Below are 26,713 nucleotides of genomic sequence, written 5' to 3' on the forward strand. Positions count from 1 at the left end.
TGTGATTTCTTTTATGAAGTGCTGTAAAGAAAGCCAAACAAGGCAGTTATATGTGAAAAGCCAGAAGACTTAGCTCAATCATTGTGTAAGAAAGTTGTTCATTCTGACAAGGAGCATTAGTCCTCTCAAGATCCCTAGGGTTCCTGTTTTAGTCTGTGGTTGTGGTTTGTTGAAATCTTACTCCCTTTGGTCTTTGCCAGTTAGCGTGGCAGCAAAGTTTTGGTAACCAGTATAGCCCTTGATGCCATCTAACCTGACATGAGACACAGGCAATCATGGCCAGATTTGACTGGGAGCTGCCACCCTGGGATTGAAACTAAAGCAACTCAACAGGTTTGGGTGTGCCATACCTGTTCACTACTTATTTTGAGCCCTGACTATCAGGGAAGTAGACTGGTGGCTGGTAGAACAATCACACGGTGAGTTCACTAAGATTCTCAGTGTCGTGTTTCTCAGGCTACATATAGAATCTGATGTGTGAACTTTAAGTTAAACATTATGCTGATATACTAAATACAATTGTCCATCCGCTCAACTGCAGACACCAACATCCTATGATTCTCAAGACCTTTATGTGAAATGGCCTAGAACACTGTGTAGAGTACACCCTCCACATCCACATTCCTGACTGTGGATCAAAAATACTGTTTTCCATCAAATGTTGGTTGAATCCATGCACGAGAACCCCAGGGATATGGGAGGCTGGCTGTATACTTATTGAAGAAAAAATCTGTGTATAAGTGGACTAACACAGTTCAAACCCATGTTGTTCAAAGATCAACTGGAATACAAAAAAAAAGAAAAAAAGAAAAAGTACCTAATATGTTTTTAGCTTCTGACAAAGGAATCACTTAAAAACCTCTTTTTAAATGAAATCTGTTTGTCCTAGTTAAGGGACAAACTGAGTCAGTTACAGCTTATGTTTAGTGAAAAATTAGTAAAAACATATGACTTCACGTACATGTGCAATCTAAAAAATAAAATAAGTGAATACACAAAACAGAAATAGACTCATAAATACAGAGAACAAATTGATAGTCACCAGATTAGGGGGAGGGGGAGGGAGATGAATGAACAAGATGAAAGGAATAAAAAAGTACAAATTTACAGTTATTAGAAGGTCACAGGGTTGTAAAATACAGCACAGGGAATATTGAAATAACTATGTATGGTGTCAGATGGGTACAAGACTTATGAGGGTGATCATATCATAAGCTATATAAATGTCTAATCACTAGGTTGTATACCTGAAACTAATATAATATTGTATATCAACTGTAATCGAAAAATACATTTTAAAAAAAGAATTAGTCACACCAAGTGTGTGAAGAAAAAGTAACTCTTAACATAGTATGAGTATGATAGGTATTTGTTGAGTGGCAGTTACGCTAGACCTCAAGCATTTAGGGATCAGAGAGCTCACCTTCTAGTGAGGAGAAAAATGGGTATAATGTCATGAAATAATCATCTCAGTAGAGCTAGGCATGGCACTGTGCGAGCACATAGGAAGGACAGAAGACTAGGCCTCAAAGAGTGAGATCAGGAAAAGCTTCTCAAGCAAAGGTGATCCCAGGGCTGGGTGAATAGGCATTAACACAACAAAAGGTAGAGTAAATCTTTCTGAATTCTGACAAATTCTGGCTGTCATACCAAGGGTGGAGACTGAGGCGAGGACTGGGGTGAGGCAAGCGAAGTGCCTAGGGTGCAAAATTTAAATAAGTACTCACTCATTTGCAGGGCCCTGCAAATGCCCTGCTGGCCTCTCTCTACTCCTGGCCTTGCTCATACGTTTTAAAACTTTTAAGAGACGCTTAAAGAGAGAAACACACTTTACCCCATCTGAAGATATCTGTCCTTCCAGAGGTAGTTACAGGTAATTTTCATTACTTGTGATAGTTATACTTTAAAAAGGCACTGCAAGCAATGTACTAGCAAATACGGAACTGTTCATTGCCCCTAGGGGAAATGCAGGTTTAGGTTTCTGCAGCCTCTGGTCACAGGACTTTCAGCACCTGATCAACATGTAACCTTGTTTTATGCATGTTTCTGTTTAAAGGCACCTTATTTGATATATGCTGTTGACACATTAACATTGAACTCACAGCCAATAGCACTATATCCATGCCCAAACGAAGCTTATTTAACCTCTATTTTCTCCATAAGGCACATACATCACAGCCATCTTATGCTCAAAACACTGGACAGCACTTCAGCACCACACTCAGGAACTACTTAAATAGCAAATTCACCACCAACAAACAAAAAAAAATGTGGAAATGTGGCACTAAACAGCCCCCAGAAAAGAAGCTTGTTCACAGCACTGAAACACGAAGGCAGAGTCGGGCCATGTTCAACCTCAGCTAGAACATGCATGGGCTACACAAATTTTTGTCACTCTGCTCCTAGCTGCAAATGACCACTAAGTGCTGTGGAATACTGGTTTTCATGTTACAAATAAATGTCCACAAGTAGGCGAATTCATCGCACAGAACACATGAAAAATGAGAATTGACTGTCCTGGTGGTTCTGGAGGTCATCATTTTTCTTTCTCTCCTTCTGCCTGTTTTCCTAGGTGAGGGGCCGTGAGACATACGAAATGCTGTTGAAGATCAAAGAATCTCTGGAGCTCATGCAGTACCTTCCTCAGCACACAATTGAAACATACAGGCAGCAGCAGCAGCAGCAGCACCAGCATTTACTTCAGAAACAGTGAGTGTGTCCATGTGTCACTTTAGGAGGCATTTGTTGGAGTGATATCCCATTAGGGTGATTGGTGGCTCATGCAGGAGATGAGGCTGGGAGACAACAGGACATGATAGATTCAGATGATCTAATGTGGGGCACGTTTTCCAGTTTCAACAGCCTTCTGTGTTTATTACCGTAACCTTCCCTTTGACAAGTTCCACCTATGTTCTGAAATTGAATCCAAATTATTTCAGTTGAATTACAAAGAGACACTAGCAGAGTTAGTTCTCTTCTCTCTGCCCCCATCCATACACATCTAACAATATAAGAATTTTGAGTATGCATTCTATTCAAGTAATAATGTATATATTTCAAAACATGTAATCTTCCCTTATCCCAATGGGTTATCTTATACATTTCCATGGATACACACAAACCACATTTGGGAAAAAACATATTATAGAGTAGGGATAGCACATAGGTTTTACCATAAGTGACTTCCTTGAGTGCTGTGTTGGGAATGATCCTGAGACCTAGTGCATGTTCCTTGGGAAAATGTCTGCATGCAGAAGTGTAACATAGCATCATGTTGTCGTGTTTTAGCATCCCTGTTCTAGATTGTCTTCCAGCAATACATTTTTGCATAAATTGGGCCAGATTTTGGAACCATATGTATATAAAACATCTTACATATTAATTTTTACCTTGATTTTTGGATCATGGAGGATGTGAATTTATTTATGACTAACCAGAATAGAAGAGCTCTTACAAAAGAAAGGGAAGTTGGTGAATCAGGATTCTACTTATACTTAGCCCTCTGTGGTTAAGAATAGCACTTCTTAGCTTAATTAAAATACTATGTCTGGACTGGAAGTATTGCCAGAGTCCCTGTAGATAAATGTAAAATGTATATATTTTGAGCCCCTTGAGTAATTCAAACATTTGACTTTACTTTTCAGGCAAAAAGAAATGGAGCCAAACAATCTTGCCTAAGGCAAAGATTATCTTTTACAGTAGAAATATAAGTGAACAATACATAAATTTTTCTCATGTATTATTAACTACTATAGAGAAGTAGCTATGGCTGGTATAATAAAGAATGCTCATTGTTCTTCCTTTAATAAACATAAACAGAATTGAGGATGTTGGACTGCATCTTGTGTAGTCAGGAGGCATCCTATAAGCCTTGTCGGCTATGGGGCGTGGGGTGGCAGGAAAGGGATAGAAAAGATGTGCTGTTTTAGAGGATGTTAGGTGCTTGAGTGTTAAGAACCTTTGTGTCTGGAAGGGATCTCACCATTTACTTTCAGAATGAAAATTTTGCAAATTACAATTTTAAGTTTTTAAGTAAGGTGGAGTAGAAAGGTTAACCACGAGGTTCCTTGGGGACATGGAGTATTCCAAAGCAGAATTTGAACTAGAAGTTGCAGGCAAAATTCCCATTGCCAATCCCATAGATTTTTTAGGATGTCAGATGGAAATATATGTTAACATGCTCAAGTGTAAAACTAATTTTGTTCTTACAAAGTCATAGAACAGGGAAGAAAGAAACAGGCCTGTAATACCACTTACAAACCCAGAGAGGATAAGAGCCTTCCTCAAGATATGCATGCCATGGGATTAAGAAAATCTCCAGAATTGTCTCTAGTTCACTCTGGAAATGTTTGGCTCAGCCAAAGTGACCTCAGAAGAATGAAATCATAGCATATCTTGCTGACCTAGTTGTTCTGAAGTCCTCTTTTTGGTCTCCTTTCTCGTACAAGAAAAGTATTGCCAGGACAAATTGATGCCTATTAAGTGGTATGGTTTAAAAAATCTGACCACCTAGCTTAGAACTGGCAATTTTTTCCTATAGGGCACTCATAGTAAATACTGTGGGCTCTGTGGTGCGCACACCCTCGTGGATGCCCCGCTCGCCCTTGGAGCACAGATGTCACAACAGCCAATATGGAAACGAATGAGAGTGGCTGTTACAGCAAATCTTCACTTTATGGCCACAGAAACTTGGTATTTGTATACTTTTCACATCATGAAATATTCTTCTCTTCTGAATTTTCTCACCCTTTAAAAATGTAAACTACATTCTTTACTGAGGGGCCAGACTTGGCCCCTTCACTTTATTTTGCAGGTCTTGTTCTAGACACACGAGTGGCTCTTCCTTCAATGTTCTTGAAGCTCAGAGTTTTTAACAGGAGTGTTTGGAAGCTAATATGTGTGTTCTAAAGTAGAGAGGTATTAGAGATTTTGTTTGTCCCAGAAGGTTAGGCACGCCCTTCTAGACTCAAAATGTGAATAATGGTGCAACCCCATTATCAGCTAAGACTGGAATAATTGACTTGATTCATATAACAAACTAGCGGTGAAAATATGTTGAGTGAAAGCACTAAGGATAGGCACGAGAGAGATGAGGTTCCTGCCTTCCCATAGGTTTACAATTTAGTGATGAATTCATAGCCAGGACACCTTTTGAATTTTAAGAAAGCTCTGGAAATTTATTTTCAGCATCCTGTAAATTAAGACAACTTGAGACAGGTTCCCAAGGTCAACCAATAAGGGGAATACCTTGGTGTCATAGTTGCAGAGATTTTACAAGCCAGGACGATCCACCTCAGTTGGTGCAGGACTCATGCTGTTAGTGTTTGTCTACATGGCGTATGTGAGAATATATCACCTGGTGCCCCTATACAATCAGTTATCTGATGATTATTGTCTTGACTGGCCAGCATTGTTTAGAGAGAAATTAGTTTCTAATTCTTGTTTCATAAGCCAATCTATTTCATCAAAGAAGAAAATGCATCTTAAAATTCTGTTATTTTTTAAAAATCCAAAATTTTAAAGATATATTATCCCTTTTTTGTATGTGTAGCCACTGATATATAGTGAGGAATGAGTAGCCTCATAATGACCTGGGGTGTCCATTTAAAGTTTCATTGCATGTTCCTGAGATGCTTTCTCAGTCTTAATAAGACCTAACTTTGGATATGACAACTTGTGCATGGAAATCTAACAGACTGCAAAATGAAATCTTTGCAAAATATAGACATTTAGTTTGATTTTGCCTTTGTTACATTATATGTATGTGGCTCTCCAATGATTGATATGCATCTATATAAATTCTCCATTTGCTGTATTCTTCAGCTGAGTTTTTTCAGCTCTTTTATTTTCATGCATACCTCCCAGAAAGAACATGAATAACTGGACAAGGAAAAATAGAAATTTAGTTTCCTGGCAATCATTTGAAAAGAATAAATCAGGCTGGAAATGCCTACAATAGCCTATGATTTTTCTTTCCAAAAACATAGTTCCAAGTTTATGCTGGTAAGGAATTGATTTTATGCTTTTCTTTATAGTAGAGGGAAAATCAGTGGTAAGGGAATACACTTCTGCAAGGTGGTACTAACATATTTTCAGCTTAATTACTTCTATTAGATGCTCACTACATGTGTTCTCTCTGCTAGGTTTTCATTTGTGCATGGTTTTCCTTTTTTAAAAGTTCCCTTCCAATTACCTTCATGATCACAGGCTTTATGAAGGATAAAATTTACACTGAGTTTTAGTGAATCAAATTGTTACAGGTATAAATAGGTTATTTGCCATTTATAAATAAGTAATATTTTAGTTGATTTGCTCACAGTGGAATAAACACAGGGGTTGTATTTATAGAGGCCAGAATCTAAGGGGACAACAAATTGGACCCATTTTTGAACTGAACGCCTTATACCGTCTTCATATTTTCAAGGAACATTAACTCTTCAGATAGCTTTACAGACCCACTTGAAACATTTTTAGCAATTTTCTGTTTTGTGTATTTTAGACCAATACTTTTTTGTTTCATTTTTCTTGTGCTCTGTTCTCCTTGGCTTCCACCCTGATCTCTGGCCAACATCACGTAAATTTTTACTTGGCCTTGACCTCACTCTTGATTTCCCATGGAAAGTTACAATATTTTTGAGTTTCTACAGGATAGACTCATTGTAATTTTAATATGATTATGTGATCTACTGAGGAGCCCTCAGTGTTTTCTTTCCCCTTATCATCACTTGACGGTTGTGGCTCATTAGTAATACAGGTCAGAGAATATTAGTGCGGAGCAGGATCTTCAAGAGCATAGTCCCAATGCCCTGCGGCCCCAATGAACTACACCTGTGATTTTTATGGCCAGTTCATAATAAAGCTAAGATGAGAATCAGATTTGGAAGGTACAGTTCTTAGCAGTGTTCTGGTCTGCTTCATTAATTAATAAAGTTGTAATAATATGACAAAAGCAAGCATCTATTTCCATTTTCTGCTTCTGTATCAGTCAGCTGATACTTGTAGTTTTAATGTAAAATCCAATCTCCTTAGGCTAATTTGGATATGATTTTCTTCAATAAAGTTGATAATTTTTCCTCCGATTCCTGTATCTGAGGATGAAGCAAGCAATATTTTGAGGATCATCAATGTAGGAGAGAGTAGAGGATGCAAATCTCAATGCTAGATTTGCTTAATACCATATTTCTAAGTTTTATTTAAAAACCTTACCCATTTCCAGAATATTTGTTTGAAATTGCCAGTTGCATAGATCAAAAATCAGATGAGTATTGGCAATGTCATGTGGTTTAACCTTTTAAGTCATAGAATTTAAGGTCTTATAGGTCACAAGCCTTTTACAGTGTGCACAGTGTTACTCTCTGAACTTCAATGCTGTGTTAGAAAGCCATTAGGCAGAGATTCAATAGCTCTGCATTGGTTATGATGACAAAAACTCAGATTAATTAAACTCAGATAGATCGGATCATTTTTCTAAGCTCTCATACCTCACCTCAGGAATTATCTGAGTTCTAGGTCTCAATGTTTGAACCCCTCTGGTCCATATACTCTTTCTTATCTTAACTAAAACATGGTTTCTTTGTGCTGTCTCATTCAGGCCTTAGTCCATGAGAAGCCCCAAATGTAACATCCAAACAAGTAGTAAAAGCTATAGTCCTTTAGCTGACAGTAAATTACTTCTTTACTAATATGTTCTGGCATATTTTTTAAGATGATCCGGCTCTTGCCGGTGAGATAGTTTACCAAATCCCAGCCCTAACTGAGTAACAATGTCTTTGTTCCTTTGCAAGCAGTAACTGAATGTGATTTAAAAGCCAGTTGGGAAACGATTTCCAAACAGTTCATGGAATTGCATAACCTTTAGCAAAATAAAGGGATTTGTTCCTGGACTCTTCGTGGCATAGTTGATTTCCTAATTATGTAAAAGTTGCTTTCATGTATTTGATATGTGCAATAATAGGCTAAGTTTGTGACTAAAGGATTAAGATATTTATCCATTTCAATCTGGGCACATACAAATGCTCATTAATAGTCCTTTATAAATTCATGATGATGCAGACCCCCAGTCTGATAAGATCATATTTCCTCATACTTCATAGTTACACTAGACAAGAACAGTAATGAGGTATCTTAATTGGGCAGATGACATTTTTCAAAAGATTAATTTTTGTCTCTGCATTCCCTTTTGCAAATAATGAAGTCCAGTATGCCAAGCACTGTGCTGAGCACCTTGGCCTCCCTTGTCTCAGTAATTCTCATTTGGGTCAGTTGTGGAGCTTGTTAAAAAAAAAATATATATATATGTAAAAAAAATATATATGTATATAATATATGTATAATATATTATATATTATGCGTGCACACACACACACACACACACACACACACCTGGGCCCCAACTTGGTCTCAGAAGGGATCCAGGAAAATGCATTTTAAAAAATTATAGGTGATTCAGACCCTTCTGATTAATTATCACCAACTTTTCTAATTTCATCTTCATAAAAGTCTTGAGGAATCATTTCTGTATAACTTTAAAAGAGAATAAAGAGGAAGGGACAAAAACAGATTCACAGGCATTCTTTTCTATACTATGATCATGAAGGTAGGAGGATGGGTTTCTGTACTCAGTTGATTTGAATATATGAAGTCCTAAGCTTTCATCTTTTGTTTTCTCTGGTTCCTCTCTGCAGTCTCCTTTCAGCCTGCTTCAGGAATGAGCTTGTGGAGCCCAGGAGAGAGACTCCAAAACAGTCTGACGTCTTCTTTAGACATTCCAACCCCCCAAACCGATCAGTGTACCCGTAAAGCCCCTTCTTTGTGTTTTGAGTGTGTGCGTCTTTTGTGTTTCCGTGTATGTGTCTGTTTGTGTACGTGTTTGTGTGTGTATCCAGCCCTTGAAAGCAGGACTTGAAGACACTGGCTCAGAGACACAACTGCTCAAAGTCACTAGTGAAAAATCTTTGAAGGGACTCAAAACTTTACAAAGAAGGACATTTTCTGCAGATTCTGTATCCTTAGATATAGCACTGACCAGTCAGGAACACCTGTGTTTGTGAGCTTTTGTATTGTTTCTTGGGAGGGAGGAGCTTCAGTTGGGAAGGGGCATTAAGATGTTTATTAGAACCCTTTTCTGTTACCTTCTGTTGTGTTTCTAAAACTCATAAAGAAGCTTTTGAGCAGGTCTCAAACTTAAGATGACTTTTTAAGAAAAGGAGAAAAAAGTTGTTATTGTCTGTGTATAAATAAATTATAGGTGACCGAGAGATTCATTCAGGCCCTTTAAATGCTGGTCATGCAATAATATTGCAAGTAGTAAACTAAGGAGTCAGATGTACCACTGGACAGAGAGGTGAAAATTACTGTAAGCAGCCAGTGTGGGAGCTGTTCTTTCATTCTTCTGAAGAACTTGCATTATTAGTATCCTCTCCTCGTAGGTAGAAAGTTCATTAATGGTTACGTCAGATCCCACCCTTGCTACCATGTCAGCATCTATGATAGCCTTCCTTGCTCATGGAAACCCTGGAGACTTATCCCCCAAAACTGTTGTTTAGACACCAAGGCAGGTAAACCTATTTTGTCATTTTAATAGGAGAGTAAAAGCACTCCAGTAATGTTGTTCTAGGCAGTTATATACATTCTTCAATTCCCAAAATGGAGTTAAAAGTCCTGTCACCAAGTCTATGATTAATGTATTGGATTGGCACTCCTCTTCCTCTGTTCTACTGTAACACTAGCCATATCACTGACACTGCTCAAACTCCGTTGTCCAGGAGCCTCGTGTTTTGTTTATGTGATGTCCAAGCAGACACATGTTGAAACCAACACTCTTGGCCTAAAAATTAAAGATAGAGTTGATAGCTTTCTTTCTTCCTTTCCTTTCCTTTCCTTTCCTTTCCTTTCCTTTCCTTTCCTTTCCTTTCCTTTCCTTTCCTTTCCTTTCCTTTCCTTTCCTTTCCTTTCCTTTTCCTTTCCCTTTCCCTTTCCCTTCCACCTGTCTTTCTTTCTTTCCCTTCCTTCCTTCCTTCCTTCCTTCCTTCCTTCCTTCCTTCCTTCCTTCCTTCCTTTCCTTTCTTTCTTTCTTTCTTTCTTTCTTTCTTTCTTTCTTTCTTTCTTTCTTTCTTCTTTTTCTTCTTCCCTCCCTCCCTCCCTCCCTCCCTCCTTCCTTCCTTCCTTCCTTCCTTCCTTCCTTCCTTCCTTCCTTCCTTCCTGTTCAAAGAGCTTAGAGAATCTATTTATTTCCATTTTAAAAACATGTTTTAAAATAGTGTAAAGACTTAAAGAGTTTAAGGATCTCCTTTTTCTCTTATCTCCCCACACCAGGTCACCAGCTCTTGACTCTGTGTCACCACAAAAATGATTTCTTGTTATTGAGGCTGTTGCTTTATGGATGTGTGAATTTAATTTTCAATAAACTTTTGCATCTTGGTTTATCCTGCAGTTTTTCTTTTCTGTCTCTCTTGCCTTTTAAAAATTCTTTAAATATTAGAATATTTCCATGTAGTGCTTTTAAGTACCTATATCTACCATGTGTAAGTCTAAAGATAAAGAATAATAGAAGAGTTACTTTGGTTCTGTATGCACTCTTTCATTATTTCCTGCTTTTATTTAAGATTTTCTGTATCAAGATCATCAGTCCTAAAAATAAATTGCAATGCCTACACTAACTTGAAAATATACTTTAGTGCTATGTATTTAATTTTATCATAAGGAAATATGCACTATACTATTGAATTGGCCAAAAAGTTCATTTAGTTTTTTTCTGTAAAATGAAAGACACATTTTTTATTTTCACCAATAACTTTATTGGTTAGGGTATATTGAATATGTTGTCTCCCATGTGGTATAACATTGATTGTTCTCAATGTTATACTTTTAACATGTTTGATCTGTCACAGTACCTTCTCCATATATTGCACAAATCTTTTTTTTTTGCATTTCAGTTGCATTTTTACCTTTCTTGAAATAATAAAGCATAATATGCTAAAAATATTGATTATTTCCTTCCATCTTCAGTATTAAAATGGCTACATAAAAATTCAATAATTTTGGTAAGTTTTTTTAAAATACACACTTGTGTGACATAGGTATTAGAAAATTTTCATCCAGAAATTTTAGTGGAAGCTGTTGTCCAATGCTTTTTTTTTTAAGCAAATAACAATATATTCCCATCTTTGAAATAAGTGTGTTAGAAGCTTCAAAAACAATTCTTCTAAATAAAAATAATTAGTTTAGGACTTAAACAGTACTTAAGAAAAACATCTTTGAGATTATATTAGTACCCTGGCTGTCATAGCTCAGTGGATTGAGCCCGGTCTGCAAACCAAAGTGTTGCAGGTTCAATTCCCAGTCAGGGTACATGCCTAGGTTGCAGGCCATGACCCCCAGCAACTGCACGTTGATGTTTCTCTCTCTCTCTCTCTTTCTCCCTGCCTTCCCTCTCTAAAAATAAATAAATAAAATCTTTTTAAAAAAGTATATTAGTAAAATCAGGTGATCTTGTTACATTTGCAGAGTGTTTTAATTAATCTGATCATTTTGATTTACAAATCCCAAAAGGGTTAATGTGTATGTTTAGTTCTTTAATGTTTGCTTTTTTTCAGAAGTTTTTTTTTACCCTATTTTATGTAAGTATACTGATGTATTTATAGTGACTTTTATGTAAATGTACATATTTGAACTGATGGGAAATATTTTATAATTACAGTTGATCTGTCAAGAAATTAAAATGTTGCCCTTTGTATTTAGAAGCACGATTACCCAGCTGGTGAGAAAGCGTACAAGCAGGGCCATAGAGGGCGAAACAATCATTTTCTGATGGTTCATATCTTCCCTTTTTATGACCTTCCTCACACCAGGGGTGTTTTGCTCTACTCAAACCTCTTTTCCCTCTCACATTTCTACTTCAGAAATGGTTTGGTGGAATAGGTTTACTCTGAGGTATCACCAAATTATACTAAAGAGTTGCTTTTTAATTGGCAATGAAAGATTTAAGGCAAAAGAAGGAAACCTTTGATGGAATTCTAGGCATCTCCAGCAAAGTTATAAAGACGATTTTGAATTTGTGTCTTCCTAAGAATTTTGACTCTCTACCACCTAGATCAGGAGTGTCAAACCCATTTTCACTGAGGCCGACATCAGCCTTGGGGTTGCCTTCAAAGGGCTGAATGTAATTTTAGGACTGCATAAATGTAACTGCTCCTTAACAGTTAAGTGAGAGCTTGGCACTACTGCCAGGTAGAAACAAGGTGCTGGGCCAGATAAAACAAGGTGGAGGGCTGGATTTGGCCCATCGGCCTTGTGTATGCCACCTGTGACCTAGATAGTTACTGGACTTAGAATCAGAAAATGTGCTTTCTAATCTTGGATGATCTAAATGTCACTCATAGCTCTGAGAGGCTGAATTTTATCTTAGCAATGTACACAGAAGCCTAAGTTGTTAAACTTAAGAACTGGGACTTCACTTTACCAGGATCTCTCTACAAAAATAGAAATGCATGAAACATGTCTTTTCACATTGGTATTATGTTGGATTCCTAGGAGAATCTAGTGTGCCTCTGGGGAAAACAGCCTGAGGCTTATACCTTGTTATTTTTTCAAACAGAACTATATTCTTACTTTTTTGTTTTGTCTTGATTTGGTGGTGGTGGGAGTGGGATATGAAAACTATAATAGCACAGGGTCCTATTGTGCTTGACTATTTTGTTCATCTCTTCAGATGTACCATCAGTCTTTGGGATTGTCTACTCAAGGACTGTGACATTAAAGGAATGTCTGTAAAGGAAAAATATTTTTTAAAAGGTTGTTCTTCAAGGCCACAAATTTATTCAGCCATGTTCACTTTTCTTCAGCACATAGTGATTATCAGAATATTATCTGTATCTCAGACATTGCAAACTTAATGTTGAACAAACTACCCTGATCTTTCACCCTGTGGTTTTAATACTTCTACATTAAAGGAGAAGCATTCAGAATTTTGGACCTTTTCAGACTCTCTTATTCCCATTCATTCACTCATCCTAATTTCTGTATTTGCTCAATTAAGATCCTTGCCACTTCCTCCTATAACATATACTTCTTATCCCCTTAACCAAACACTGAAGCATTAAACATTTGGGGCTTAAGAGGAAGAGTGAAGGTAACCAACGTTTTTCCTGAGCACTGACAGATTATATGACAATTTCTACGGTTCTTACATAATCTAATCTTCATAGCAACTCTTCTAGAATGTGTATAATGGCTGCTGTACAGATTAAGGAAATTAGACTCAAGACACTTGCATAACAAAGACAATTAATTTGTGTCAGATCTAGAAGCTTACCCCAAATGTTTTGGTTGACCCCAAAATTCATGTTTCTTTTTTGTTCATTTATGGTTTCTAAACAACTTTTCTAAAAAATAGTTTAGGTGTCTTATAATAAATGAACTAATAAAATGGTCAAAAATACAGAGTATAAAGGGAAAGGGAAAAGAGACTTATAATAGAATTTGGAAGAAGGCATTTATTATAACTGAGGGTCCAGGGAAAATGCAAAGCTATTATTATATTTTTATTTTCCTATTGGTGGATGTTAATGGTTCAAATAATGCTTCCATCAGCTCTTGATGTATATTTGACTGGTTTGGGGGAATGGGAGAGATAGATAGAGGTCTCTTTAGGTCACACAGACCACCCTGCCTCTGGAGTCTGGGCAAACAGGCTTCCTAGGTAATTTGTGGTAGGCAAAACTAGAAGAAGAGGCACCTGACAAAACATCTCTTGGGCACCTTGCTTGTGTTTTCCTGCACTTTGATGTGGACTTACAGATGTTCCTAAGTATATCCAACTGGGTTGACTCTTACACATTGTGCAGTAGAGTTGATGATAGCTGGGAGGCTCCCTTTACCATGTATATCCCTTGCTACCTGATCTGTCTCAGTCTCCCACATTTCTCTTATGACTTCACCCATTTCCTTTTCAAAAATATTTTATTTATTTATTTCCAGAGAGAGGGGAAGGGAGGAAGAGAGGGAGAGAAACATCAAGTTGTGGTTGCCTCTTGCACACCCCCTCCTAGAGACCTGGGCCACAACCCAGGCATCTGCCCTGACTGGGAATTGAACCAGTGACCCTTTGGTTCACAGGCTGGCACCCAATCCACTGAGCCATGCCAGCCAGGGCAACTTCACCCATTTCTTGATTTTGTAACCTATTGCACACCACTACCTTATTTCTGGGAAGGTGCCACAGAATGAGGGAGAAAGAAAAGCACTTAGAGTTGGAGCCAGGAAACTTCTCTACTCATCATTTGGCAATGTGTGACTAGGGCACATTTTTTCTTACAGATTTATATTTACCCATCTTTATAATAGGCATAGTGATTTCTGCCCTCCCCCCCATACTATGTCCTCCTCCACAGGGATGTAAGAATCTTTTAGCAAATGGTTAAAGGAGAGCTTAGTAACCTGAAGTATCTCGCAATTGGGAAAGAATTGGGAAAGCTTATTGTATAAACATCTGTTTGTGCAACATGGATCTACCTGTAATTTTGAATTCTTGAGAACTAAAAAAAATCAGTGCCTTCCTACCTTACAGGCAGTGATGCTAATATGCAGCTGAACTGTTAATTGTACATTAATTGTCATGTACATTTATGCAAATGTGTATAGAGCATATCGTTTGCATTCCCCTAGCTGTGGAATGGGGCCACCCCTGTTTTGTGTAATCATGGAGAACAAGCGTGGCAGCATCACGGACCAAGTATACAACTGTGACACTTATGTACTAGAACCATTTTTATTATATTTTCAAACATTATTATACCATATTTATTTGAAAACTTGGTTCATTCATGGATGAACCAAGATTTGTATTTTATATATAGTTGTGTGTGTATATACATGCATACACATGTATACATGTAAATAAAAAACATTATTTCTCTCTCCTCTAATGTAAGTGTCACTGCAGCAGTGAGGAGACAAACAGAAACACAAAAACACATTTTGTTGATGAGTCTAAAAGGGGAGCTTCTCCCATCAAAGGTTTGAAACATGCTGAAAGTCCAATCTTCACTCTGTGGTCACAGTAATTATTGATTGCTAATACCACATGGTCTATAAAGTTTTTCATATTATCTATTTCAGTTTTCACTACAGCTCTACAAGATAGGTTGGATTATTAGCCCTATGTATCCACTGCTCTATGAGCTTCCCAAAGGTGCAACCACCTCTCATTAGTTTTTCTTCCTCTGGCATCTAATTCCCGCAGCAAGTGTATATATGAATTTCATTTATACAGTTTCCTGGTGAGAAAACAAATGCAGGAATGTTTTGTGGCTCCCACAGGGACTTACAGCTTCCTAATATATGCTGGAGGAAGACTTAAACTTCCATTTTCTGACTTTACATCCTGTCCTGACTCTGGTGGACATCATTAGTTCTATCTATATTCAAAGAAGAAGTCAGGAATGGCATTTGAGTCTGGAATGTCATATGTAATATAATGCATAGTATGACAAACCAGTTCTAGTAAATTTCCAGATTGAAGTTATGCTGAATGGAAAACATGTTTTCCCTCGTCTCCCAGGAGACTTGTGTAAAGTCAGCAAAACAGTTGTTTGGGCTCCAGGGCTCTCCTGCATACAGCGGCTATTGGTATTCCAAATGGTTACTCCATGGCCCATGAACATCTAAACTGACAAAGCCACATTTCCATGCCGAGGCCTCTGCATAAGAGCAGGCTCTGCTGCCAAAGGCCCTGTTTGATTGATTAGCTTTGTAGTTATTTTCTGGATATACCAAATGGCCTAGGCAGCTACAAATGAAATGCCTCAGTTACCATTTGAGCTTGGCATCTCTACATCTTTCATAAGCCTTTGGGTCTTCACTCAGTTCTTTTCCCTCGCTGATTTTTAAACTTGTTTAAGTTGACAGGCAAGAAAGGGAAAGGGGGCAGAGAAAATGATAAAAGAAAGAGGACAGTGCATTTATTCTGCCTCTCACAAAGGAGAAGCTTTAGGAAGAAATTTAACTTTGTACTCTACACATTCAGGAAAAATATGATTTGATGATAGCATTATGAGCCCTCCCTAGTCAGAAAAAGTTCTCAGATGGGAGTGCAGATAACCTCTTGTTGATTCTGGAGGAATAGTTTTGCAACTGTACAGTTTAAGGTGACGTTTTAACCTGAGACCTGTTGAAAATGACCAGTCCCCAAGCTTCAGTATCCCATGCTCACCATCATTCCGACCTTTTTGTTCCCAGGACCTCGATGCAGTCTCAGACCTCATACGGTAACAGCTCCCCGCCTCTGAACAAAATGAACAGCATGAACAAGCTGCCTTCCGTGAGCCAGCTTATCAACCCTCAGCAGCGCAACGCCCTCACTCCCACCACCATTCCTGACAGCATGGGAGCCAACAGTAAGAGCATCTCCCTTTAGCAGCAGCTGAAGGACCCCCAGGGCTAGTGTGAGAGGAAGACTCTGCTCCGGGATGGGGGAAAGGCTTGCTCTTAAGCTAAGTGAGAAGCATAGTGGGACAGAACAGATCCAAGTTAAGTGGCTTGAATTTCTCACAGTAAACATTTTCTTGCTTTTGAGGTATGTGGTTCCTTACAAAGTACTTTGTTAGAGATGAAGAAGGCTGTGTCTTTAGTGGGGATAAGAATCTCGGTGAAAAGAATAGTCCACTCCTATCAGCATAGGTAAAGGCTCACCTCCTACATCCACTGAGATAGTCAAAAGCAAATATATCCAACATGTGGGAAGTAGCGTGGTATGGCGGACTTAAAACCTAAAATATATTACAGTTTGGACTCTATTGCAGTGTTACATATGTAACTATGAATAGCAAACCTCTTTGCTCTAATGCTCAGCTTTTCATTCATAAAATCATTACTTTGCACAATTTAACACTTTATGATTCTGTGTCCCTGCAATCTTGGCCTTCTCTACTTGTCTAATCCATTCCGTTCACAATCATTAATGAAATGACATAGGGAAAGGAGTTTCTCTTTCACTTATTTATACACAGATTTCTCATAACAACTGTAACTTAAGTATAAGTTATAGCTTGGTTTCTTAAGTATAACTGTAAGAAACAAAGTGAGATTTGGGCATCCAAGTAGCTAATGATTGGTATACAGTTTTGTGGTATATAAAATTATTTTGCCCCCTAGAACTAAATCTAGCAAAGTGGATACCCAAAGTTGAAAGAAAGAAAAAGGATGGTAAAAATGCAGAAGGATGTATAATATCCTCAGGGTTGCAGGAGCCTGAATACTGTACATGTATCCTGTAACCCTCCCCCGCTTCATAAAATGGTGCCTCAATACTCTCTTTTGAAACCTTCCAGCGTTTTTACTAAGCCTTTGGTATTTTCAGTGTTTCTTTGAAGAGACTGGGTTCTCTTAAGGAAGTTAAGGCAGGGTAGAGTTGGGATTCTCTACGGTCTGATGGCACATGTTCAGATTTTAATGAGCTGGAGACGTATGTGGTAGAGCAACAGAGATGTGAGAGCCAGACTGCCCTCTCAGTAGGGATAAATGAAACCTAAGACTCAAAACCTGACTCCTTGACAATAAAAGAAAAAGTAATAGTTTACTTTTTCCCTAATTTTCTTTCCTATGAGATCTTAAGAGTCCTCAAGTTTTTCTTGGGATGACCAAATGGTAGTAATGATAAGGATCTTTCACATTTGTGTGACGTGATTTGTCTACTCTTTCTTACGTATACATCACAGTTTTCCTTTGCCGTCATCAGGAAAGTCAGAGCGGAACTGGTGAGACACTGTAGTCCTGTGCTCTTCAGCTGGCCAGTCAGTGGCAAAGGTCTTTCCCTTTGGCACACTACTGCTCACTAAAGTAGAAGCAAAGTACGTTTCATCTTTTTGTAGACATGTTGTTTTGATATGTCTACATATCATTTTTTTACCTGGGGACAAAATTGGTTCCATAAATATTATTAAGCTTCTCTTCTCTATAAGTGAAAGCTTACAGTTTATGGTTTAGTAAAAAATAAATAAATAAATTCAGTGTGTTGATGGTGTTCCCAAATACAACCCTGAAATGGGCCAAAACAAAGAGCTAGAATTTTTAATTTTGCTCCTCCTTTATTAGATTTATGGTTCTCTACAAATACTGCAATAAATCCTCCTATTTCTATTACTACATAAATATACTCCCTCATGCACAGATTTGTTCATTTGTTCACTTAACATAAGTTGACTGAGCATCTGCTCTATGCCGGGCACTGTGCTGAGAGATCTTTGGGGATCTTTGGAGATAGATTTAAGGTCTAATCTCCATATTTGAGGGGATTAATCTAGTGAGGAAGGCAGAAATATAACCCATGAAGGCTGAAGCAATGAGGAAAATATTAACATCAGGAGCAATGAGCAATTTGGATAGAGCTTTAGAACTAAAGAAAAGCGGGAAGAGATTGTACAAAAGTCAAGAAGTGTGTAATCAGCTTTTAGTTTGGTGACTATTCTGACTGATGAGATGTAGGGTACATGAAGGGGTGTAGTAAGAGATGAGACTAGAAAGGAAGCCTGGTAGATTAGGTACATTAAACCAGGCAAAATGGACCACTGGAACGCTGGTACATGATGATGGTAGTAACCCTCTCTGTTCCTCCTGCTTCTGTTCAGTTCCTATGATGGGCACCCACATGCCAATGGCTGGAGACATGAATGGACTCAGCCCCACCCAAGCCCTCCCTCCCCCACTCTCCATGCCATCCACATCCCACTGCACCCCCCCACCTCCGTACCCCACAGATTGCAGCCTTGTCAGGTGAGTCCACAGCATGTGCCCTTGGGGGCCTGTCCTAAGCATCTCTGGGTGGTGGAGGGTGGACACTGTCCAAAGTTAATAGCACAGTTGGAAAGAAAGAAAGCATCCCTGTGGTTGAAGTTCAGCTACTATTATCTCTGATCTGTGGAGTAATCAGCAGTGTATAATCAAGGAACAGCACTGTAATCAACATGGGGAAAAGTGAAAATATAATTTTATAGGCATATAATTTTTCATGCCCATTCCCCCAGCTTTACTTGCTCCCTACTTCCTCCCTCACATTTTTAAACTGTCAGTTTTGGCCTCCAAATTGGTGCCCAGGGCTGGGGTTCCCAAAAAGGCAGTAAACTTGCTATCTTGCTCCCTTTTCTGCTCTCTAGGCCTCATAGCTCTCAGCCACCATGGGATGATTAATTTGAAGTTGCATGCCCATAAAAGAGTTTTCACTTTAGTAAAAATGACAGTGCCTTTCAAGGAGCTGGTGACCTCTTCTGCTTTGCTATATGGGAAATGGGAACACTTGAGGCAAAGGTCAGATAGCAAGAAGAGAGAAATGCATTAAGCCTGAGAGATCTGTTTCTCACAGAGGCAAGAGTATGTGCCCGAATCTCACTCCTAGGACACATCAGCTGCCCCTGCTTCATGTGCAGAATGATTCTTTCACTTGGCTGCTAGAATAATGTATGTCGATCTCCATGTTATTGGTGCAGTAAAACTAGCAGCATCAGTCAGAGGGACAGTAACGTGCATAGCTTATCCCACCTGGTGTCGGGTTCTGTGACAGAGAGTGGTGGCATCACCAGTCTGAGATCAGCACCAAAAAAGGAGGGAGCCTATTGTCTGAGGAAGACAAAAAATCAAAAATCATTAATGACTTCATGGCAGAGAGTGGCCTATAATTTACTATAGTTTCATGAATCTATCCTAAGGACAGGATTCATTCTCAGAACCATTCTCAGAACACTCACATATGAAACAATTAAAGTAGAGATGCTGTTTTTAAAGTGAAGAGTTAGGAGGCAAGAGGGCTGAGAACCTGACCACTGGACTCCTTTCTTTCACCCCCTGCAATGGCTCCTTAAGCACTTATATAGAAACCCTTAGAATTCAGTCACCGTTTGAAAATTGCTGCCCTGCAGCAATCCTTACAGTTGATTTTAATTTTTCTGGACCTAATGTTCAAGTCACTAATTATCCCCAGATCTCAAAGCCAAGCACCACATACATTTCATCTGTCTCTCGAGTCTTCTCTGTAGGGCATCCCAGGGCAAAATGTTGGGTTTTCCTTTATCTCGCCAATGCAGTTGGGGTGAACTTTCTTTTTCTGTTTCCTCCTTCCTCTTCCCTCCTCCCGCTGCAGTTTCTTAGCGAGGTTGGGCTGTTCATCATGTCTGGACTATTTCACGACCCAGGGGCTGACCACCATCTATCAGATTGAGCATTACTCCATGGATGTAAGTAACTGTTAGACTTTTCTCTTGAGTTTTATTTCTTCATTTCCTCCCTCTGGTGACATCCACCTTCTAGTTTAATCCCCCTGGCTTTAAAATTTGTTTTTGTCATACTCCTAATCCTCAGTTTGGATGGAATCCATAGCCATATTAGAAAGATTCCCACACCTTAGCTTGTATACATATGAGATGCTTAAGAATAAACCTTCCTCAGCTTGTCTGATCAGTCAGTTATCTATTGCTTGCATACTATGTACAGAGTGGGAAGAGGAGATCTAATTCCCACCTTCAGGAAATTTATAACCTCTAAATTCAGAGAACTTTTGGGATGTTCTCATTAATTGGTATTAGATCCCAGGGAGGAGAGCAGGAAGTGATACTTGTCTCACTTTAAAACATGGAGACAAAAATGTAGGCATTTGCCATGATGAGTTGATGACAGAATCAGGAATATAACCCTGAGGTGTAAACTTCTGGCCCTTAACTCTGTTAGCTGGCCTTTTGTGACTTTCCTTGAAGTTGGACCTTAAGGGGATCAGCTGCTCCCCTCAGTGAGAACCGTATATTCCTTCATCTTCAGTTCTATCAGAATAGGGCTCAGACAGCCCTGATCATTGGGAAAGATCACTGGTCATGGGTTTAAATCCTATCTCTGCTTTCAGTAGCAATGCAAACTTATGCTTAGCACTTTGCCTCTCTGGGCCTCAATTAATCTAATTGGGTTCAAAATCACGCTCTTCTGTCTTTTATATTCTTTGGTTTGTATTTTGGAGCAAGCTGGATAGAAGGGGACATTTCTTGCTTCCTACATCACTTCTTGAACTATTGCTCACACGGGGCTTGTATTAATCTGATTTTCCTCCGAGGCTGCCCTCTGTGCTGCTCTTTTTGGGGTTAGCTATCCTGTCTACCAGCTTCCAAAGATCCCTTTGGACTGGTGGAAGATCCTCTCTGCCTCTGCTTCTGCTTCTGTAGTTGGGACTTTTTTTCCTCTCCTTGAGCACTGATGCCAGAGATGCCCTTGCAGCATGAGAATGCCCCAGCCCTGTGGTGACATGTATATGCTGTGCTACCCCTATGCCCACCCCTCTTCACCCCATAAATCAGCTCTGGCTGCTGCTCCCTGGTGGTGAAAACTATAGAGAAAGCTTTTGGAGTTAGTTCTGACATTGACACCCATCCATTGAAGACAACAGAGGTGCCCTGTGATTGAGAGCTCTACATGAAGGAACAGAGAATGCATCTCTTCCCTGTTTTTAAAGTTATACCTTCTACTTGCTCATTTGTCCCTACTGGGAAGTGTGTCAGGATGGCTATTAGGATCTGAAGATGTTCTCCACAAGTACATCTCTGCTGGGTTGTCTAGGTCTTGTGCCAGTGTCTGGACCACAGCTTTCTTACCTGTCAGTTATAAGTTAAAATCTATCTAGACAGTCATACAGATTAATGGAGCCCAGTTAACAAAGAGGTTTGGACTTATTTGGAGTTTTCAAAGCCTTAAGAACTATGCTCACTTTTCTATTTATGGATCACCTTCTCTGTAATGTATTCTGCTAGAATAGGAAATTGGAGTACCCATACTGCAACTTTCCAAATCAAGAAAGATTGGAAGGCTGTCTAATTTCTGCATCCTCACCTCAGCTTCTTCCATCTCATCACTGGAAACAGACACCTCTTTTTCAGCTTGTCTCTCAATACCAGTCTAAGTTATTTAGCATCCCTTTCTGGAAAAAGAATGCCATTAAGTTTGGGAGTTTTCATAAGTATCCCCTCTAAGATGCAAGGATGGGTTCTTAGTAATACAACAGTAATAATACAAATGGTTTAGATTTATATAATATGCTTTCTAATTTGCAAAATATTTTAATATCCACATTTACATGAGTTCACAATGACCTAAAAAGGAATTGTATTCCATTTTACCAATGAGGCCAGTAGAGAATAAATGACTTGATGAAGGTTTAGAGCCAGTCAGTGCAAGCAGAACCTTTGTCAAGGTCTTCTGGCTCCAAGAAAAATGTTCTTTCTACCCACCATGCTGTTCCATAAAAAGAGGAAAAATAAAATAAAATAAATGTGCCATCACTGAAACAAGCTAATGAAGACCTAGTATAGATAAATGTAAGAGATGCCATGACCATTAGTTAAGCTCAACCACGTTTGTAATGCCTTTTACCCCCATCCATAGAACATGGGCACATACTCTGCATTTTGATACCCTAATTTATCTGAGCACTAGGAGACTTTTGGCGATTAGGGTAGTTTTCGGTACAGAGGCTGTCCTGAGTCCCCAGTCCATTCACTTGTGCAAATTTACACTTGTGAATTTCTCTGATATTCAGCTTTCCTACCTAAAAATAAGTGTAATAGTATCTACCACTAGTCTGAGCATTAAGTGAAATTATGATATACAATAATTAGTTCAGAGGTTGGCATGTAGAAAATATTTAATAACTGATAGTAATCTTTTCTTCTCATCGCCTCATTTGAGTGGTAGTGATAGTGAGAGGGTCCTCTTTTACCTTATGTTTTTGTTTTGGGATTTTTTCCTCTGATCTAACTGTTGCCCTGTTTTCACTAATGAAGGAACTGACACCAGTAAAGAATGAGTGAAGTGCTATCCGCAAGCAGAGATGGCATTTCAAGGCTGTACCCTTGTGCTTAGTTGCATGTAGTGCCAAAGGTTATTGAAGAGTTACTTTAATTTCTAATTTAGGGATCAATAAATTCAGATCAGTTAAACCAAAGCACTAGGGAATGACAAAATGTTATAGACTAAACGTCAGTCTCTCAGTCCTAATTCGCCCTAACTCCCTTTCCTATTGCACAGGATTTGGCAAGCCTAAAAATCCCTGAGCAATTCCGGCATGCGATCTGGAAAGGCATCCTGGACCACCGGCAGCTCCATGACTTCTCCTCCCCGCCCCACCTCCTGCGCACCCCAAGTGGTACTTCAACAGTCAGTGTGGGCTCCAGTGAGACCCGGGGTGAGCGTGTTATTGATGCTGTGCGCTTTACCCTCCGCCAGACCATCTCCTTCCCACCCAGGGATGAGTGGAATGATTTCAACTTTGACATGGATGCTCGTCGCAACAAGCAACAGCGTATCAAGGAGGAGGGGGAGTGAGCACTGCTGTGTGATCTCTTTCCATAGTCTTGCCATCTGCCCACCCCCTACAAGGCCCTACAGCTTGACCTTCAAAGCATTTTCTCTATAATCCTCTTCTCAGTCTGGTTTCTTAAGGAAAGGAGAAGGAAGAGGCTGATATGATTCTGGCTTTGAAGTCTGATTCTGATTCTGGCTTTAAGCCTTCAAGTCTATTGCTTGTAAGAGTAAAGTTGCTATGGCTAGGAAGTGAGTAAAAAAGCAGTTAGTGTCTTCTTAAGCTGCAGAGATCTCTCATTGACTTTTATAAAGCATTTTTACTTTTATAGTCTAAGACTATATATTTAAATATATAAATATACAGTATATATTTTTGAGTGGGGGGCATTGAGTATTGTTTAAAATGTAATTTAAAGGAAAGGAAATCAAGTTGCACTTAACAACTTTTTTTTTAATTTACTTGTTTTGAATGGCTTATGTATACATACCCCTTCTCTCAAGGTATAGCATGTATGGTAATACCTATTTAGAGCTTGTGCCACATGTGAGTGACATTTATGTATATGTCCTTCAGTTCTTTTGATGCTAAACAAATGCCATGTCAAACCTTTGGGTAGATCAAGTTGTACTTATCATTACTTATTATGTAGGTGAGACTGTATACATATGTGCATGATTCCCTATGTTGGTATATTTTATGTTACTGATATCCCTACTAGTAATGGTTATTCACTCTGGAGTTATTTAATCCAATTACAAGAAAAAGTTTATATTCGCATTATCACACACCACAGGGAGGAAATATCCTCTCTTTCTTGGAATTTGGGTGTGACTAAAACTCAAAAGGGCCAAGGCAGGCATTTCAAAAACACCTGGTATCATTTTCCTGGATATATCAATAATTCCCTCAAGTTTAAAACCAGACATGTAATCTCTTAGTATTTCCTGGGAAAACATTTGTGGCCATTATAAGAGCCTTAAACTGAAATGTATGACTAGATTGGCTAACTCAATTACACATTTGCTACCCTGGATAGAATTAAGGTTGAGTTGATTGGGATACATGCCATCTATGTAGTTCTTACAGTGAAGGCATAATGTCTATTAAGAAGAATATCCAGGAAAAGCAGATATATATAGAAATAATGAAGCTCCACTAAACAAACAGCAAGAGATCCCAGTGAGCCATGAATTGAAATTGGAAGACCTCTTGAAATAGAGATAATATTACTTCATAAATGTTTTTTGTAAAGCCCTCCTATTTTATAAAGTGCTGCACGTAGAGGCTTGTTTATCTTTCTCTCTTCAAGGTTGAAAACAGGAGTAGTGATTTGGAAAACATATAATTATGAGGTTATTTTTCTTCTGTGGCATCAGTTAGATCACTATGTCACTTTTCGTTTTTGATCAATGAGAGTTTCACTTTGTTGGAAAGTAACTGTGAGAACCCACTTCCCCATTCACTCTCTTCTGGACTGTGCATAGACATAAAAATGTCCGTACAGTCCCAGGGATAAGCCTTCCATGGAAGGAGCTGTTGCTTGAACCACATAAACAAAGACTTGTCTTCAAAGCTTAAAAAACATGGCAATATTCCACTAAATATTTCAGAAGCATATTTTGTAGTAAATACTTTTTTCACACTTTACAACAAATGTTTTGTATATATGCTAATGAGCTCTCAAACGCTCTTCTATTTTCTAGTAAAGGGCTCTCATTGTCTATAACCTTCCATTTTTATTTTAAAGTGCAAAAGGGCTAATATGGCTCTAAAATATGATGTATGAGTGTCATCTGAAAGTGTATATATGTTTTGAGTGTGAAATTGCATATTTTGTGTTTGCTATTTTTTTCTTTTTGGGTTAGTGGGTTTTTCAGAACCACAGTTGAAACATTTTATTATTATTATTATTATTGTTATTATTATTGTTTTTATATTTTCATTGAAACACCAATTAGTAAAACTAAGAGATCAAATTAAAGAAAATGTCATAACTGTAAGATGGGGGGAGGGAAAGTTGTTATGTTTTTTATTATTTTTATTTTGTATGTTAAAGAGAGTGAGTCCTGGATTTCAAAGTTTCATTGTGCTTCAGTGGTAATAAGCACTGTTAACTTGTGGAACAAGCAGGCAGCTTTGAAAACTTATTGAGGGGAAGAGTGAAAGCTGTGCCTTAGCAAAGCTAAGAGGACAAATGGCTTCCTCTATTGTCCTGAGTGTTTGAATAAATTTAAGGGCTTCTTTGGACCTATTTCAGCACTATTTTGATGGCACTAGGGACTCAGAAATTCATGTACTGTATCTCATGGGTTTGGCATTAGCTGAGCCTAGGTGCAACTACTGGCCTAACCTCCTGGTGGAAACTCCCACTCTTTGAGTATATGAGTAGCTAGGAGAGTGGGGTGATAGAATATAGAGAGCAGATGAATAGGAGTGTGCTTAATGAAGTTCTTGTGGCCTCAGCTCAATGCAGTTAGCTGAAGAATGGACAGGTTTTTGTTTGGAGGTGATTAGAGACACAAATGGAGAACAGAACTTTCTTCATTAAATCCATTAACATTTGTCTGTTGATATTCCCCTAAAATGCTATATGTGGGATGTTGAATGTTAAGGGTTCTGTTTTTTTTATTATTTTTATAATTGTACAAAGATTAGTAAATGGTATATGTTTTATGTACCTTATTAATGTTTTTTGAAAAATAATTTCTTATATATGTGATATCTTTTTTTTAAAGCTTCAGTTGCTTAACTTTTGGTATTTTGTATCATGGGCCATTAGTGAGCCAGAGGCAAATCTATAAGTCACTTATGTTTACCAAGACATGCAATAAAATTTAAAAATAAATAAAAATGCATTAAGAAATGGTGTCGATAGTGTGTGTGTGTGTGTGTGTGTGTGTGTCTTTAGCCACCTTATTTTTAATCATTGATGAAGAGAATTTTCATGAGAAAACATTAAAGAGGTTCCAATATTAATGCTCCTTATCCCAGAACAATATAATCATTATTTTTTCATTTTAGCCAATCCGTGAAACAGAAAAGACCGGAAAGATATTCTCATTTGGTACTCACAGGTTTAATACTTTGAGGTCAGAATGAGTGTGCTTTGGAACAGAGATGAGATACTTCTTATGTTTGATAGAGGAGCTTTCCCATGGTGCTCAGCGATGACCTGGAGACCAGCTCAGCACTGTGGGGCGGGGATGCAGATTTCCCAGTTGTGTGCAGGAACTGCATGGCAGATGGTGGGTTCTACACATATTCCCCTACAAATTCAGTGTTAAGTATCACCTTTCAATTATATGCATTGATTCAATCAGTAAAATATCTACTATCAAAATGGTTTAATTATTAAAGAAATGAAAAAGCTCATTCTTTTATGAGCTA

General features: G+C 38.4%; 1 protein-coding gene across 6 annotated transcripts in view; it reads left to right on the forward strand.

Moving 5' to 3' along the window:
* TP63 (tumor protein p63) overlaps nucleotides 1-26,192 on the forward strand; it is a 137,909-nt gene extending 111,717 nt beyond the window's left edge. For 3 of the 6 annotated variants that reach the window (XM_028504748.2, XM_028504749.2, XM_028504750.2), the window contains 5 exons: nucleotides 2,573-2,709; nucleotides 16,237-16,394; nucleotides 18,624-18,768; nucleotides 20,129-20,222; nucleotides 23,050-26,192. In XM_028504748.2, coding sequence (XP_028360549.2) covers nucleotides 2,573-2,709; nucleotides 16,237-16,394; nucleotides 18,624-18,768; nucleotides 20,129-20,222; nucleotides 23,050-23,346 — 831 coding nt within the window. In that variant the 3' untranslated portion in view covers nucleotides 23,347-26,192. Of the gene's footprint in view, nucleotides 1-2,572; nucleotides 2,710-8,684; nucleotides 9,878-16,236; nucleotides 16,395-18,623; nucleotides 18,769-20,128; nucleotides 20,223-23,049 lie in introns of those variants that run through there. The other 3 variants (XM_036017840.1, XM_036017841.1, XM_028504751.2) reach the window with 3 other exon arrangements.
* The last annotated feature ends 521 nt before the right edge of the window (nucleotides 26,193-26,713 follow it).

Source organism: Phyllostomus discolor, chromosome 2 (assembly GCF_004126475.2).
Source record: "Phyllostomus discolor isolate MPI-MPIP mPhyDis1 chromosome 2, mPhyDis1.pri.v3, whole genome shotgun sequence".
Classification (NCBI taxonomy): domain Eukaryota; kingdom Metazoa; phylum Chordata; class Mammalia; order Chiroptera; family Phyllostomidae; genus Phyllostomus; species Phyllostomus discolor.